Genomic DNA, 17,481 nt, shown 5'->3' on the forward strand with positions numbered 1-17,481 from the left:
GATAGATCTTCAAAGATAAATGGATTTGGATGACAGAGAACTGAGAGAAGGACATTCTTGAGCATGGAGAAGAAAAAGTGATGACATCAATGTAGTACTCTCAGAGCATACTCAGAAAATAGGGAGATTAACATTCGTGGTGGGAACAGTGGATATTTGCCTTTCCCTGGCTCATTAATCTAGCTTGACCTGCTCATGAGCCATGCCTCTGCTGGTCTTTAGAACTGTCTGACGTTAGTAGATAAGAGTTTACTCTTTGTCTCCGTTTGAACTTAGACTTCTTTCCCTGTGTTCCTTTATCAAGGTTACACACTTTTATCTTTGTATCCTCATGTCCTCACCAATGTGACCTTTTTCTGATGATCTTTCTGGTCTCTGGTTACTGGCTGTTGAGCATGATTTGTAGTTTTGCATAACTTTTTGTATCATTGCCCTTATTTTTGATGTTTGTTACTAATAAAATCTTTAGTAAAGGTTTGGTTATCTGTTTCATTTCTTAAATCTTTATGACATTTTTAGTCTTTTTGCCCCTCTCATTGAGAAGGAAGAATGATCTTACATTGCAAAAAGCTGATACTGGGCAGATAAAGTTGTAGGCTTGACCTCCAAGGTAAGAAGATGATTCTGCAATAGAAGGTCCTTAAAGGGATTACATTAGAGTATAGAACTACAGAATAAGTGTGACTAAAGAAACATTTTACATTAAAAATATTTTGTAGTCCTTGCTTCCAAATGAATCTGTTAGGTGAGTGGGAAAGTAATTGCTGTTTTTACGTTGTTGGAATTTGCCGTTTGATATTGGAATACATTCTTAAATAAATGTGATTATCTTATACATAATTTTAATGGGCATTTCTCAGTTTTTGTTTGTTTTGCTGATTACAGATTATTTGCTGTTTATTTTAGACTATGGAAATGATGTTAGACAAAAAGCAAATTCGAGAAATTTTCTTATTTGAGTTCAAAATGGGTCATAAAGTAGCAGAGACATCTTGCAACATCAACAATGCATTTGGCCCAGAAACTGCTAATGAACTTACAGTACAATGGTGGTTCAAGAAGTTCGCAAAGGAGACAAGGGTCTTGAAGATGAGGAGCACAGTGGCCGGCCATTGGAAGTTGTCAATGACCCATTGAAAGCAATCATGGAAGCTGATCCTCTTACAACTACGCGAGAAGTTGCCAAAGAACTTAACATCAGCCACTGTATGGTCATGTGCCTTTTGAAGTGAATTGGAAAGGTGAAAAAGCTCAAAGAGTGGGGTGCTTCATGAGCTGAGTGAAAATCCAAAGAATCATCGTTTTGAAGTGTCTTCTTCTCTTATTCTATGCAACAAGGACGAATCATTTCTTGACCTGATTGTGACGTGCAGTGATTTTAATGGATTTTATACAACAACCAGCAATGACCAGCTCAGTGGCTGGACTGAAAAGAAGCTCTAAAGCACTTCCCAAAGCCAAACTTGCACCCCCAAAAAGTCATGGTTACTGTTTGGTGGTCTGCTGCCAGTCTGATCCACTGTAGCTTTCTGAATCCTGGTGAAACCATTACATCTGAGATGTATGCTCAGCAAATCAACGAGCTTCACCAACAACTGCAACACCTGCAGCTGGCATTGGTCAACAAAAAGGGCCCAGTTCTTCTTAATGACAACACCCAACCACAAGTCACACAACCAACCCTTCAAAAGTGGAAGGAATTGAGCTATGAGGTTTTGACATACATGCCCAACCTCTCACCAACCGACTACCACTTCTCAAACACCTAGACAACTTTTTGCAGGGAAAATGCTTCCACAACCAGCAGGGTACAGAAAATGCTTTCCAAGAGTTTGTCGAATCCCAAAGCATGGATTTTTATGCTACAGGAATAAACAAACTTATTTCTCATTGGCAAAAATCTGTTGATTGTAATGCTTCCTATTTTGATTAATAAATGTGTGTTTGAGCCTAGTTATAATAATGATTTCAGATTCACAGCCTGAAAACACAATTACTTTTGCACTAACCTAATATGTGAAATATGAAGTAGGGTAGACTTTCATAATTAGAAACACAAGGGTGAAATGGAAGAGTGTGGAAGTATTTGCATCACTACAAGAAATAATGGATTACAGTGTTAATATAAAATTGAATTGTTCAACTTAAAACCAAATAATTCCCAGGTACCAAATAATGGCGACACCAGCAATTGGCAATTTGGATTTCTTCATAGTACTCTTAAGATAACAGTGGATCACATATCAGTGGATCAGGTGTCAGATGTAGTGATAAAAATTATGAAAAACTTGTGATGAAAACTGTATGTCATTTGTTTTTCTGGTCCCCGTTCCAGAGCAAAACCTCAAACTTGAATTCTTAAGACCTTCAAAACCTGTGAGTCCATATATGTTCCTCATCAAAATAGAAAACTGAAATAGAAAAAGAATAACATTTTTACTGTAATATTTTCATTTTTTCAAAATAGTGTTTAATGGACCCGTCTTGTCTAACTTTGCAAATTCTCTGAAAGGCTCAAAGTTTTCACTTTTTCTAATTAGTCAGCCATCTTGGGACACACTACATTAGATTGCAGTCATTTTCATAGATCTACTGGTCTTGGGATTTGGGAATATTCACATTGTGCCTGTCATGAAAAGTGGGAGACTTAGCCCTCAATTTGATGAAGACCTTCACTCTGAATGCTGGCAGATATTTTTGCCTAGAACCATGCCAATGAAATCTACAAGGATTTTAGTATTTTAAAGTTTTATCAGTAGTACAAATTTGGAATAAGATAGAGTCATGACAGATTTTTGATAAATTATTTTGAACATCTATTCAATCAAAATAATCTCTATGGTAAGTGATATGTATACTATAAATAGTATCACCAGCCATCATTTTGTCACCTATTATTGTCTCACTGATTGATTTGACAAACCTAGTAGGAAAAAGTAGGTCAGGTACAGCTCCATTTAAAACTCTACTCCTATTAATATTGGCTTTGTTTTTGTATCTATAATAAATCTATCAAAGTAAGACATTATCATTTAACTGGTGGTATATTTGTAAGTGATCTAAAAGAAGAAAGTGACACATTATATAAATATTTCTTTCCTCTTTTTAAAACGTAGCTCCAAGTGAAATTTGAGACAGCAAATTAACAATGCTTTACAAAGTCTTCATGTCTAAAGAATTCTCTATGCACCTTTGTAGGTTTCCAGAAAGTAAATTAAAGAAAACAAGCTGAATTTAGCATAGTGTCATCATTCTGAAGACCTATTATTCTAAAGCATGTACTGTAAAGGTGAAAGCTTGTTTTGCTTTTTTAAAAAAGTCTCCATATCAATTAGCTGTGTTATGGTAACATTGAGGATGGAATAAAAACAACTGTATTTTGTTTGTTTAATTCACTGCTAGCACTGTGTATTAACAGTACTAAAATGTAAGTTGCACTTTAAACATTTTTTTCCTGCAAGAGTTTACAACTGCCATAGGAAATAAGGATGTGAAAATCTCAAAATATTGTTAGCTCAAGAATGGCTTATATAGACAGCTCAAAGTCAGCAAACGTTTTCCAGAAACCTCTCTCAGAGTTCTGCTTATAGTTTATTGGGCAAAACTTTGTCCTATGGCCATGGTTAGCAACTAGGGGGCTGAAAATGCAACTATTTTATTTCTGCAGGCTTTATGGAAGATATTCTCCAGAGAGATTGACAAGTTATTGGATTGGTCACACAACGGTATGTATACTTAAATTATATGCACTATGATGAGCTAGTCTTAATTTCTTCCTTCTTAGATATAAAACAGATTACTTGATTGTTTATTATAATGATAATAACATAAGGTATTAAGTGTTTCTGTGTACTAGGTTACATTTCAAGCACTTTCTAAATATTAATTCTCCATCAATTTTATGAGGCAGATATCATTATGTCCGTTTTACAAATGAGGAAACTGAGGCACAAAGAAGCAAAGTTACTTATTCCAAAATTACTTAAACATAATCATGAGTGGTAAAACAGGGATACCCTGAACCCTAAGCCTTGATAGTTTATATTATCCCTTAATTGCAAGTTAACAATTATGCCATTTTACTTCTTAAATGTCATTCTTTTTCCTTTAATATTACATCAATTGTATTTTAAATAAAATAAATTATTTTTGTTTTGCATTAAAACATCTTGAGCCACTCATTCTATGCTGCAAGTGTGGATCTGATGATTTTCTGAAGCTTAATTTACTGAAGCTTAATTTAGACACACAGTATGGCCATATTGTCTATCAAAGGTACAAGTTGCCCAAGAATGCCTCATTTTCCTTATTTGTACTATTCTACGTGTCCTCTAGCAGCCCTTTCACACCTAACACCATGCAATCTTTGAATTAAAAAAAAAAAAAAAAACTAGATTTTGAGGACTTAGCAGAATATGTATATATAATAATTTCAGTCCATTATTTTGTGATGAACAAAATTTTCAGGGATTGATTGAGGGAATCTTCACTAATACTTTTGTATAAAAATCACAAGGAAATTGCTTTCAGCGGAAGGCCAAGTGACAAGAAGCTGGAATGCATCAGCAATAAAAGAGTAAGGAATATTCCTTTGCATGAGAGTGAAAAAATGCAGAGTTGCTAGCTGGAAGTATATTTGATTTATAGGTGCATTTGGCTGATGTCAAAATAATTGTAGTAAATTACTCTGAGAATAATCTAAAACTTCAAGAAAGCATACATTTTCCTATTGGTACAGGATCCTTCATTAGTAAAGAGTGAAATAATGCAGCCTCTGACAGTTCTTCCTCCCATATTGGAAAATAGACCCTGCACACAGTGTTGATGACTTGAAAGAATGCAAACTTGGACCATATTTGTAATGTCACTAGCACTCAAATACAGGTAGATGTGAAACAATCCCAGAGCTCTGATTTGACCCAACCAGGCCTTGGGTTACATAAAAATAATTCACAATGATAGGTGAGAATATTTGAGTTTTTGTGTTTAATGGGAATTCTCTACTAAATATTTGAACAATGATAACAGTGATTACATAGAAATAGCATAAGATTGATACAGCAGTTCAAGCTGAGAAATAGAAACTGTACCCTGCTTGCATTCCTTGGCTCTGGCCTCTTCTTCTACCCTCATAGCCAGCAATATATCATTTTGCATGTCTTCACTTCTCTCTTCCATTCTCTCTCACTTTTTTACTCTGACTCTCCTACTGCTCTCTCATAGGGCCCATCCATATAATCCAGCGTCATCTTTCTATCTCAAGATCCTTAACTCAATCACATCTGCAATGTCCCTTTTGCCACTTAATAGGTTCAAGAGTTTAGGAAATGGACTTATTTGGGGTGAGAGTGGAGACCGTTATTCTTCCAATCAGAGAAACGTACTAAACAGATGAACTCTCAGAGCAGGTTTCATACCTTCTTCATCTTCCTAACACCAGGACCTAGCACAGTTATTGCCTGGCACCTAAAAGGCACTCAGGAAATGTGTAATAATTGCTTTAGTCAAAGAAGATTTACTTGGTATCTACTATGTGACAGATACTTTTCTGGGTTCCGAGGGATATGGCGGTGAACAAAATAAAGTTATTCCTCTCACAGACCTTTCATTCTAGTGTGGGGAGGCAGAAAATGCACCCCAAAACGTTAAGTGCTGATAAGGGTTAGGAAGAAAAATAAGCCAGGGTAAGGACGATAAACAGTGCCGGGAGACTCTGGGAGAAGTCCTCTCAGACAAGCGGCCACTTGATTGGAGACCACAAAGAACTAGGGAATCAAGACTTACGTGTATTTAGGGGAATATTTCAGAAAGAAGAAACGAGAAATGCAAAGATTCTGAGATAGGAACATGCTTGGATTTTGAGATTTGTAAGAACTAACAAGGATGCAAATGAGGCTTCACAATGAGAGAGGAGGGGAGTTGTACTAGATGAGGTCAGGCAGAAGGATGGCAGATTGCACGGGGTTTTGTAGTCCACAATAAAGATTTGGACTAAACTCTGAAGAGGATGGAAATTCATTACAGGGTTGAATAGGGGCTGGTAAAATCTGACTTGTGTCTTAGAAGATTACTCTGCTGTGCTGAACACTGACGGTAGGAAGATGGGGATGGGAGGAAGGAAACAAGGCTATTGCAGTAGTTTCAGGGAGAAGCGATGGTGCTTGAATTAGAGTGATAGCAGTGGTGATGATGATGAGAATCTGTAGCATTCTGGATATATTTCTAACATGTAACTCATACGATATGGATGTTGTATAACAGAAAGAGAATAGTTAAAAATGACCTCAAGGTTTTGAACTGAGCAATTGATGAGTGGAAGCACCATTTACTACACTGGGAAAGATTTCAAAATGAGCAAAATTTCCATTTTGGATATGTTCGGATTGAGATGCTATCAGACACCAAATAGAGATGCTGCAGGGGTAGGTGGACATGGGAGACTGGAGTGTAGAGGAGAGATTGGGGCTAGACACATACATTTAGAAATCTCAGCACATGTATGACATTCAAAACTACGAAACTGAATAGATTCTCCAGGGGAGCAATTTTGGAAGAGAATTGAGCCCAAGTACACTCTTGCCTTTGGAGGTCAGAAAAAATGAAGAGAAACCAGCAGTGGAGTCTGCAAACATGCAGGCATTGGGGGATGGGGGAAAGTCTTGTCCTGGAAGAAAATGAAGACATTCTTTCAAAAAGGAGTGATCAAATATGTCAACTATTGTGAGATCAGTAAGATGAGGAGCTTGAAATAACCATTTATTTTGTTTTCTTTTATTTGATCTATATTTATTTTTATTAGAAATAGGGTCTTGCTTTGTTGCTCAGGGTGGACTCAGACTCCTGGGCTCAAGCAGTCCTTCTATCTCAGCTTCTTGAGTAGCTGGGACAACAGGCATGTGCCACTATGCTAGGCTTAATAATCATTTGTTGGTTGGGCAGGATGGCTCATGCCTGTAATCCCAGCAGTTTGGGAGGCAGAGGTGGAAGGATCACTTGAGTCCAGGAGTTCGAGACCAGCCTCAGCAATGTAGTGAAACTCCATCTTTACAAAAAATGAAAAATTAGCCAGATATGCTGGTGCATACTTGTGGTCCCAGCTACTCTAGAGGCTAACTTGGGAGGATTGCTTGAACCCGGGAGTTGGAGGCTGTAGTGAGCCATGATGGTGCCACTGTATTCTTCCTGGGTCACACAGTGATACCTTGTCTCAACAAAACAAAATTTTAAAAAAAGTTTATTTTGTCCTCGTGGAGGTGATTGTGTTTTTATGAAGTTGGGAGAACAAATGCCTGAATGCAATTATATGTGGGGCTCCAAGTACCTTTATAGTCCACCCACAGTAAATAATATTTTTTGCATTTCCAAACATTGATGAATACTTAAAACTTTATACTATGTACTTTGGGGGTGACTGGTAGTATAAACATTGTTTCCTTGAAGTTTAGTTAAGACTCCTAGGGGTCTTCCAGAGTTCCTTTATTTGCAAAACTCCAAAAATGTACTAGTTTTAGCTTGTCTAAATTCCTTACATCTAATTATTTTCCATCTATTAAAAGACTAACAAGTCCATAAAAATTGAGAGATTAATGTAACTGAGGAAAATTCCATCTTCTCTGGGAAAACACAACTCAGTGTAGGCAGAATAGTTTGAAAGATACTACAACTTTTTACTCCTTTTCCTTCTGGTGCTGACAGAGGTGAAATATCAAATGGTCCAGGTCAGAGATTAGTTACGGGGATTGTTCAGTTAAAAGTGAGGCACTCCTGTGTACTCACTCTCTTGAGACCAATGAATATGTTAATAGTTAGTGTTGCTTAATTGTTTATTGCCTTCCTTTCGGTAGAATCAATTATTAAAAAATTGTTGGCTTCCATGTGGTTCCATGTAAGCCAGTTCAGAGATTAGTTATGGGGATTCTTCAGTTAAAAATGAAGCACTCCTATGCGCTCACTCTCTTGAGACCAATGAATATGTTAATAGTGTTACTTAATTGTTTATTGACTTCCTTTTAGTAAAATCAATTATTAAAAAACTTGTTGGCTTACATGTGATTCCATATTTTTAAATGGTGGAATCTATATTTGCTGTCTTGCAAAAAATATTGGAATTAATATAAAGCATATAAAATATTGAAACTTATAAAACCAAAAACGTTCTCAAGTGTTCTGCCAATGTTCATTATAGGTTTCTTAAAATACAATATATAAATGAAACCTATTCCAGACACTTCTTCCACATTATGCTCTTGTGCTTTTTGCATTTCCTTTCTCCAGAGGGAAAATTTATAGAGGGCATGGGGTGGACATATAGCAGGGGAAGCGGGTTGCATGAGAAGAATGTAACAGAAATTTACCAGATTGTATTCACGATCTGAAACTGATCTGAGAACAGAAATAGCCTTTCATGTGCATGGCTTGTTCAAGGCAAAGGGCGGGTTTTAAAGAAGTTAGAATTTACCCTTGATGGCTCATACTCTTGCTGCCTGCCACTTCTCTGTAGTTGAGGATATTCTCCTTGCAAGGCTATAGACATATGGTTACATATTTCATTATCTTCTGTTTGAAATTGGTTGGTTACATTTTTAATTTTTGTTATAGACTTACATTTGCTTTCTCATTCCGATTTTGTTATTTAACATCAATAATTACCAAAGAGGTTATTGAGTTTTACTGTTAGTAATAAGACAGATGCAAGTTAAATCCTAGATTTGACACTTACCAGGAGACTTGTCTCAGTAGCCTGCCTTCTATTTGCCTCAATTTCCTCAAACATAGGCTGGTAACAGTCCTCACATTATGAGACTGTTGTGATGAGGATTATATCAAGCAATTTATGGGAAAAGATCAGTGCAAAATATAAGCCCTGATATATGTTAATTAGAAATTGAATAATATATGCCTTGGAAACAAACAATAAATTTGACATGTGTAGTAAGCATATAATAATAAAGGAAATTTGGGTGAAATATTTTTCGGGTATGGACATTTCTCACTTATAAGAAGGAAGACTTTTTTATTTGTATTGTAGAGGGTTCAGTCCAGAAACATTTATCATTACAAAGAACAGCATGAAATCTTAATTAGATTCCTTCACTAGGAGTTATCAAGATAAAAGAAATGCAGAGGATTAATAACATTATATCAAAACTAAATGTCCACTCTCTATGTGAGTTACAATATTCTATTTCAGAAAACTAAGAGATTATTTATTTATACTAGGATGAACAAATATCATACTGGACTTCTTAAATGAATAACAATTCTGCTTCCCTACTATTGGGATATTTATCTGTCTTTCTATCCATCTGCTTGTATGCATCTAAGTATTTGTACATCCTATCAGAATTGCAAAATGCATACAAGTAAATGCCAACAAAATCTCAAAATACAATTAAATTTAGGACATTTTTGCCTTGAATGGGCTCCATACTTAATCTCAATTATTCTTTGAAATTTGGAAGAATAATATGTATTATAACACAAATAAACATATGATATGAGTTAGAATCATTGATGACAAAATGTTAATCGAAAGTACCAACACAAGGGTGAGTTGGTTGAACAGACTGTGTGTAGTTGGGGACTTCCAAATGATTGTCATGTGGGCGTGTGTGACTAACAGTATTGTTAATTATACACTAGAATGTTGTGGCCTAGAAATAATGCTTAATTTTGTTCCAAGCATTTTGTTCAACCTGATATGCAAACAGTAATATATCTCAATGTCTCCTGGAAGATGAAACCTTAAATCATTTAAGAACACAACAACAAAATTAACTGTTATCAGACTTCGGTTTATTGTAAAATTTAGCAAAGTTTTTCTTGTAATCCCTGACCCGTTGCTCTGAAAACAAAAGCAAAAACATAATTATTGCTTATACTTTTCCCCCTACTTTGTTTGTGCTACTGTAAAAGAAGGGAGAAAATCATTGTAATAAATAAAAAATAGAGATATAACAGAGGAAAATAAATCAGTTCAGATGAGAAGTATTAGGAGCAACAGAAATACCATTAAGCAGTTTCAAAATCAGCTTCTTTTAAAAAGGTCATCTTATTAAAATAAAAATCACACCAAAAATATAGCAGCAGAGAAGAAGGATAAATACAAGTTAATTGCACACCAGTCCCATGCAAAAAACTGTGTCACTAGCCAAAGCAGTAGTAGTCTGAATCCAATTTAGGACGCTTGTGTAGTGCCTGTGGGTCCTCTATTAGGGAGCTGTCACTGAATTGGTCCAAGTCTGAAGGGGTCTGATGGCCTGGGACATCATCTGCCAATGTGTCCAGATAACTTCCCACGGAAATGCCATCCAGCCCATCACTGCCATCGTGTAGGCTGTTGTAGCTGCCACGTAAGGAGGTGCTCTGACTCTCCAACAAACTGCACAGGCTACCACTGAGGCTGCTGCCTCTGCTGGTAATGGTGGCTTTCTCTTCAATCATCCACTTGATGGACTCGATGCTCTCATTGATTACAAGCAACTGGCGCATGAGCCTGACGTCTGTGGCTCTGAGGTTAATCTATGGAGAAGGAGAGAAAAAAGACATTCCAGTTATTTTACATTCTTGAAAGACTTCAAATTCATTTGGGGACTTTCTGCTGCATTTCAGAATTTTAAATTCACAGAAAAAAATATAAGTGGACTGGATCTCAGGAACTTTTGAAAATTGCTGACTGATGGTAGGAGTTGTAATAAAAAAACTCACTTCCTGCCAGATTCATCAGGCTCCAAAAGGTACAACAAAACCCCTGCTGCATCCCTGACCCTAACCAAGTGACCTGAACATATCATATTGAATGGCAAGTTCTCTACTACAAAATTTATTTTCTCTTTGGCCAGATTAAGTTCATTAATGTTTACATTGTAGTATATATGTGAGTCCTGAGGGGTGGGGAGAAAATGAAGGTGAAGAAATTAAGGAGTCATCCTCAGCTCATGGAAGACTCTAAAAGCCTCTGATTATAGAGTGATAATGTGCCAAGTGTCATCATAAAAGTACAGCATTCATTAGCAAAATATAATAACACTATATGACAGGTATTATTATTTTTGTCTTCATTTTACAGATGAAGAAGATAAATCTATAGAAAAGAGTTAAGAGTACAAGAAAAAGGCCTGTATTCTTAATGACTATATTAACATAGACAGTGCTGAATAATGCTTTTGCTTTTAAGAAACAAATTGCTCTAATATTCCCTGAATCCAAAGGATGGTGATACACTAGGCTGATCCAATTTATGAGATGAAGTGAACAAATATTTCTGTAGATCTGACTATTTGTTTCAGATGTATCAAGGGCATCGCAATCAAAAGTGGGATATCAGATGTTGGGAAGGTCTGAGATCTCCCTTATGTGCCTTCTAGGTGTGTGGTCCTTCTGATAGATCTAAGTTACTTCCGGGATATCTATCTCCACAGCCACAAAGCAGAGTCTCTTCGCAGGTCCCACAGTTTACTGTAAACATTTGGTAATATCAAGAGGTGGTGTTTGGGGAGGTGGTGCTGTAAGAACTCCCATGATTGTTCTGTTGAAACAGAAGAGATAGGGCTCTTGAGTCCAGAGCCTGGCAGGGCCATGTTTGGCCACTAGAGGTCCTAGTCACATTCTCTATGGTTGGTTGGTTTGTTTTTTTGAGACAGAGTCTGGCTCTATTGCCCAAGCTGGAGTGCAGTGGCGCAATCTTGGCTCACTGCAACCTCTGCCTCCTGGGTTCAAATGATTCTTCTGCCTCAGCCTCGCGAGTAGCTGAGAATACAGGCACATACCACCATGCCCAGCTAATTTTTAGTATTTTTAGTGGAGACAGGGTTTCATCATGCTGGCCCGGCTGGTCTCAAACTCCTGACCTCGTGATCTGCCCGCCTCAGCCTTCCAAAGTGCTGGGACTACAAGTGTGAGCCACCACACCTGGCCTTCTCTATGGTTTAAAAATTGATTTCTGTCCCTCCAGTTGGGTTATTGACCCAAAAGTCTCAGTCATACTAATTCTTTCGTAGGATCCAGAGCTAATTCAGATTTATGTCAGTTTCTGGAATTATCTGAATTAACATTCATTCTTGGATGACTCACACTGTAAGGAAGAAAAGAGCGAATTGTCCTCAAAAGTATTCATTTGTATTGTAAAAATATTTCCATGTGAGGAGTTAATCCATAACTGAAGGATTGAGGGAACATGATGAACAAACATTAGGAGAGGTGGAAGTTCCATTAATAACTCCAAGAGATGCAAGATTGTGCAGGTTTCAAAAGAGTAAAAATATATCTATGAATACAAAAAGCATAAAGTACAATTTAAAATCCCTTAATTTTACTGGAATATTGAAGTGACTTGAGTGACTTCTTCGTCTTCTCTGAACAAAGCACTAAAAATAAATTGCACAGGGAGTAACAAAGAAAATTACTTTTCACTGAGACGTTCATGAACAGAAGGATGTGAACTTAGCCTTGAGATGCCCCTCTATTTGTTGGGGTGTCTCAATAACCTTGCAATGACTTTATGTTGAGGAAGGAGGGTTTCTGACAGTCTTTATGTTTAAATTCATCCGCACATCCTATGAGCCAGGAAGACGATGGTCAAGTTACAAGTAATACAACAAATATTTATAAATCAACAACAATTTGCCTAGGTCCACTGAGCAGCCCAGAAAAATCAGTATGAGTCAAACTTTTGCAAAATTATTCAGCAGTCATCTGTAGCAGATAAAACATGCTGGCCCCTTATAAGGTATGACACAATATCAATCTGACCATTTCCCAACAACTCCCCAAATGAATCACAGTTGCATTTATTCACATCTCCACCCTCTCCCATGAAAATGTTCCAGCCCATTCCCAGCTCTGGGCATGCTCCTCTGTCATTCCCCATTCTTGAAAAACTTCACTCTCTTCCTCTCCAAATACTCTCCATTCTCCAAGTCATACTTCTCTCATCAAGCACTACTTGAGGGCTCCAGCCTCCTCTGCTGGCCTGCTTCACCACTACAGTCCTATTAGCTTATCTCCCAACATAGCTTAACTTTGTACTCTCATATACTGCCAATGATTGTCTTTCAGCATTTTCAACTAGGCTGTGAGCTCCTAAAAGAAAGAAGCCATGTCTCACATTTCTTCTATATCTTAAGGTCTGTCCTAAGCATTGGTTGATTTTTGGGAATAGTCATAATTAGTTGATTTTTGGAAATAGCCATAATTTTAGGAACTGTGAAAGTTTAGCTCTTAAGACAGTAGTAATACATGTTCATAACAACTATGCCACCAGGGGTTAAAACATACTTAGAATACATTTTTTTTGTCAGCAATTTTTTTCTGACTTACACAGTGGCTACATCAAGTGCAAGTTTTTCAGTTTTATTAAGCAATGAGAAGAAAAGAGGAGTGGACTATGAAGTAACAAAAGCTTCCTTTGACCATGAAATGCCTTATTTAAATAGGAAAATCTTTTTTTTTTTTTTTTTTTTTAACTGAAAGGAAAACATTCACAGGCCATTGAACCACTGTTGGGAAAAAAAACGACGAAAGCAAGTTGGTTAGAACGTGTTGATCTGGTTGATAATGATTATAGATTTAACTGTGTCTAACCCTGTGTCCTCCCAGGAGAGAGTAAACAGCTTCCCACCGTGGGAGCGCTGGGCATGCAGGTTCACACGCTGGCAGGTCCATCACCAGGAGCTCCAGGCACAGAGAGCCCTGGGCCGGCCCAGCTGCTGCACTCTGCTTTCTCTAAGCACCAAGGTGCGGTTATGCTACCGATGACCCTTGAAAGTATGAGCAATGCACCAAAGAACTAAATCACAATGACTCTTCTGTCTCTAGTAACTGCTCCGCCTTTCCTCACTGTTATTCATTTCAGTCTTTATGAAGTCTAGCCATCAATTAAACACAGAGTAGCCTTGCCCTGGCAGCATGAAACTGTGTGTTTCCTTCTGTTGGAGTCTTACAAGGTCCCGCAACTTGACTTTGAGGATACTGAGAGTTGAGATCTCCTAAGGGTCTGAGTTTAAATGTCACCTCCTAGGAGAACCTGATTCCTGATCAATCATAGTATGCAATACCCATGCCTAGATTAATATTACATTTTCATGTCTGTTTCCTTCATAATATTTATGACTAGTTGAAATCATAATCTTTATCATGGATTTACCTATTATTTTCTGTTTCCCCCATGAGCATGGAAGCACCACAGAGTGCTTGGGTCTTGATCTGTCCTGGTCACCACTCTATGCCAAGACCTAGAAGAGTATCTCACACAAAGTAGGTGCTAAATTAGTACCTGTCCAACACCTGAATAACAAACATTGCTTCAGATTGGATTATCTGTTGGAATCTGGGGTTTTGCTGTGGGTCAGTAGTATGTGACTTGAGAGGGGAAACAAAGTAGCCTCAGGAAAGAACATTTCAATATTGAAGCATTCCCAGCAGATAATCCCTTCTATTCCTTCTCCAGATTCAAACACTGAGTAACTGGTGTGAGGTTATTCCTAGCTTAAATTTACAGAGTATGAGATAGTATCTCTAAAAGGAAGTGGACTTCAAGGTGTGAGTCACACTCCAAACATTATTCTATTTGTTCAAGGGTGATAACCGGTACTAGCACAGTGTGGGTGTTCTGTAAACACTTGGCGAAATGAATTGAACAAAGGGAACAAACAACCAGGACATGTACCAAAAAACAACACAACAACAAAAAAATAAGGTTTGGACTGATTGATCCAAAGGTCCAAAGATATGTGGATGTCCTTTCTTCTTTTCCTCTTCATTTCCCCTCCTCCACACTTGTCCTTACAGTTTATGTCATATGGTTCAGCTTCCTACTTAGTCTCTCAGGCTTCAGGATTGTGTTGTCACAGGTCTCTGTATTTTAGGGAGAATGCGGAGATTTCATGTCATTTTTTTTTTGACAGGTGATGAACTGAGTCTATGGTAGAACTTGAAATGAGGAATCTTGAAGGAGAAAATATTCTTAACAGTAAACTTTCCCAGACACCTTTTTTTCTTCTAGGCTGCCATTTTAATACTGAAAGAATACAAAGGTTATACGTTGGCGCAATGGAATCTAAGAATGCAGTCGGATTTTTGGTTGCTAATCAAGTTGACTTCTTTGTGATGTTGTATGAGAACCATGGTACTGACTCCAATCTGCCACTGCCACTATCTTCTTATTTGACCTCTGGAGAAAGCGGCTTGGCATACAGGGCCTCAGTTTCCTTATACATGAAGAAAAATTAGGAGATTTCATTCCGAGCTGCAGTGAACCATGGGACTCAGTGAAGGTGGTAAAGTAGTTCTGTGAACAAAGACTAATCTTACCCAATAAGAAGACTGAATTCAACTGAGGCATCCACCTAACATACCTGCTTTTCATACTGAGATTTCCTTTCAGATGTTTAATAACGTCTTATAACATTTCAGGCATTTAATGTTTAATTTAGTAAGAAGATTCTACAGATCAGATAATCTCAGGATTTCCTTCCATTTTGATATATTCTCTGATATTTTGCATTCCTGTGACCATTTCATTACAAAATTGTCTCTACTATGGAGAAAATTATGCAGGCTATAGAGGAGACAGAACAGTCAATTCTGCTGCTCAGTAACTCCAGCACAAGATGTAGCTGGTAAAAACTCATGGCTAAGGCCGGAAGTTTGGGCTTGATGTTAATTTTAGGTACTTTATCCGAAATTTTGTCATAATAATACTTTTTGCTCTCACTATTTGGGTTTGAATAAAAGTTATTTTTTGTATTCCACTCCACGACAAACATGCATATCATCTTTAATATGTCTATATATTAACTGAAGTGTGCACATGAGCTGCTGAATGTATCTTCCAAATAGGGACATTTTTTGCCTTTCTCGCCATACTGGAGACTTGGATAGCATCATATACTTATGTTTCTCATAAAGCACTCCTCCATTATTGTTACCCTTTTATTTATGAATGTCAACTAATCAGATAAAAGCAGGTCACCTGCTACTTAGGCATTTCTACTGCAAAATCCACAATATTCAAGATGTAAATCCCAACCATTCTGCAAGCTGTAATATGAATTATAAGGAAGAAGAACTTCTTTGCCAGTCCATAGTCACATACATTGAAGGAAGAAAGATTAGACTTGCTTTTTAATGTGATGTTCTAATCCTGGTTTCTCATTAGGAAAAACTAATCATCATTCTCTCTGACTTGTAGTTGGTGGAAGAGAGTTTAGTTCTGTCAAGGCCTCTTTTCTACCCACATTTATTTTAGAATATATTTTTAAAAGTCTATATGAACTGAAGAGCTGTTGTAAAAGCACTTGGAATGTTGTTTTTCCAGAAATTTATTCCAGTTTGTTTGCTTGTTCCTTTTGCATAACCTTCTTGTGTCCAAATTTATCCTCTCTCCAAACTCAGCACATCCTCAATTTGATGATCACAGAAGATTTTCTGCCTACCCATCTTTAAAATTTCCAGCAGTTTTTTCAATATCTATACTTATAAAGCACTCCTCTGGTTTCTCAGAAGATCCATAAAATATTATCATCTTTTTGCAGTCTGAGAAGACACTGTACAACATTTCCACTCACTGTTTTTGGTTTGGAATAGTTCAGGTGAAAAGCCTACAATTACACAAAAATCAGTGCTGTTCCTTCCGCCAAAGCTTTCCTTCACTTTCTCAGTCAGTTCAAAATTTACAACAAAATTTGTTTCTAATTGGGCAACAGAGAATTCCATTTTTATATCAGTCAGCTTTGTCTTCCTCCATTTCTGTTGTTTATATGTGGAACTGAACAATAACTAAAACAGTTCACTCTTCCCAGAACCTTATAGAAGAGTAATTTCCCCAAAGATTAAATTACATACATAAAAATACTGTCATCAGCACAGTGGACTGATTGATGTTGTTTTGATAAAGTAGAAAGCTGTATGTGGTGTATTTGAAAGGGGCATATGTGACTCCCGTGAATCATAAGCATAAATTCCGGCCACCAGGCCTGCTCGTGAGATCTGTACAGTTCTTCTGGTGAGTCATCTGATTGCCAAAGCAAGACATGCAGCTTTTCAGTATGATTTCATCAGATTCTAGGTCCAATTGATACTTAGATGCTTGTGATGTCAATTCCTTTTCCATATTCTAATACAGTGAAAACTGTTTCCCTGAATATTTTCAACATGAATGTGCAAAGTGTAATTTAGGCTGATGCAATAGGCTATAAATCACCTGAGCCAAAATTCATTTAGAATGATCTAACAAAAACATGGACTCCCCATATTCACAGCAGAGAAGCTTATTCACATTGAACACAGACCAGAGAAGTGTTTCCACTGATTTATAGTAAGTATTGTGCATGCATGTCTTTTCAGTTTTAGAACTTAAAATATTCTTCTTTTCACATGGAAGACCAGGGCATGTTAATGTGCTCCTCTGTGATCTGTAGTGGCCGCAATTACATTGTACGGGAAGGACACAGGGTAGTGTGCCAGTAAATGTTTAACAAGCAG

The 17,481-nt window shown here is 37.2% G+C and overlaps 1 protein-coding gene across 1 annotated transcript in view; it reads right to left on the reverse strand.

The window, feature by feature from the left end:
• Positions 1–9,773: 9,773 nt before the first annotated feature.
• The window catches only part of LURAP1L (leucine rich adaptor protein 1 like), a 47,463-nt gene continuing 39,755 nt past the window's right edge, over positions 9,774–17,481 (reverse strand). Inside the window, exon 2 of the mRNA XM_005581731.5 lies at positions 9,774–10,521. Coding sequence (XP_005581788.2) covers positions 10,147–10,521 — 375 coding nt within the window. The 3' untranslated portion in view covers positions 9,774–10,146. The remainder of the gene's footprint in view (positions 10,522–17,481) is intronic.

This window comes from Macaca fascicularis, chromosome 15 (genome assembly GCF_037993035.2).
Source record: "Macaca fascicularis isolate 582-1 chromosome 15, T2T-MFA8v1.1".
Classification (NCBI taxonomy): Eukaryota; Metazoa; Chordata; class Mammalia; order Primates; family Cercopithecidae; genus Macaca; species Macaca fascicularis.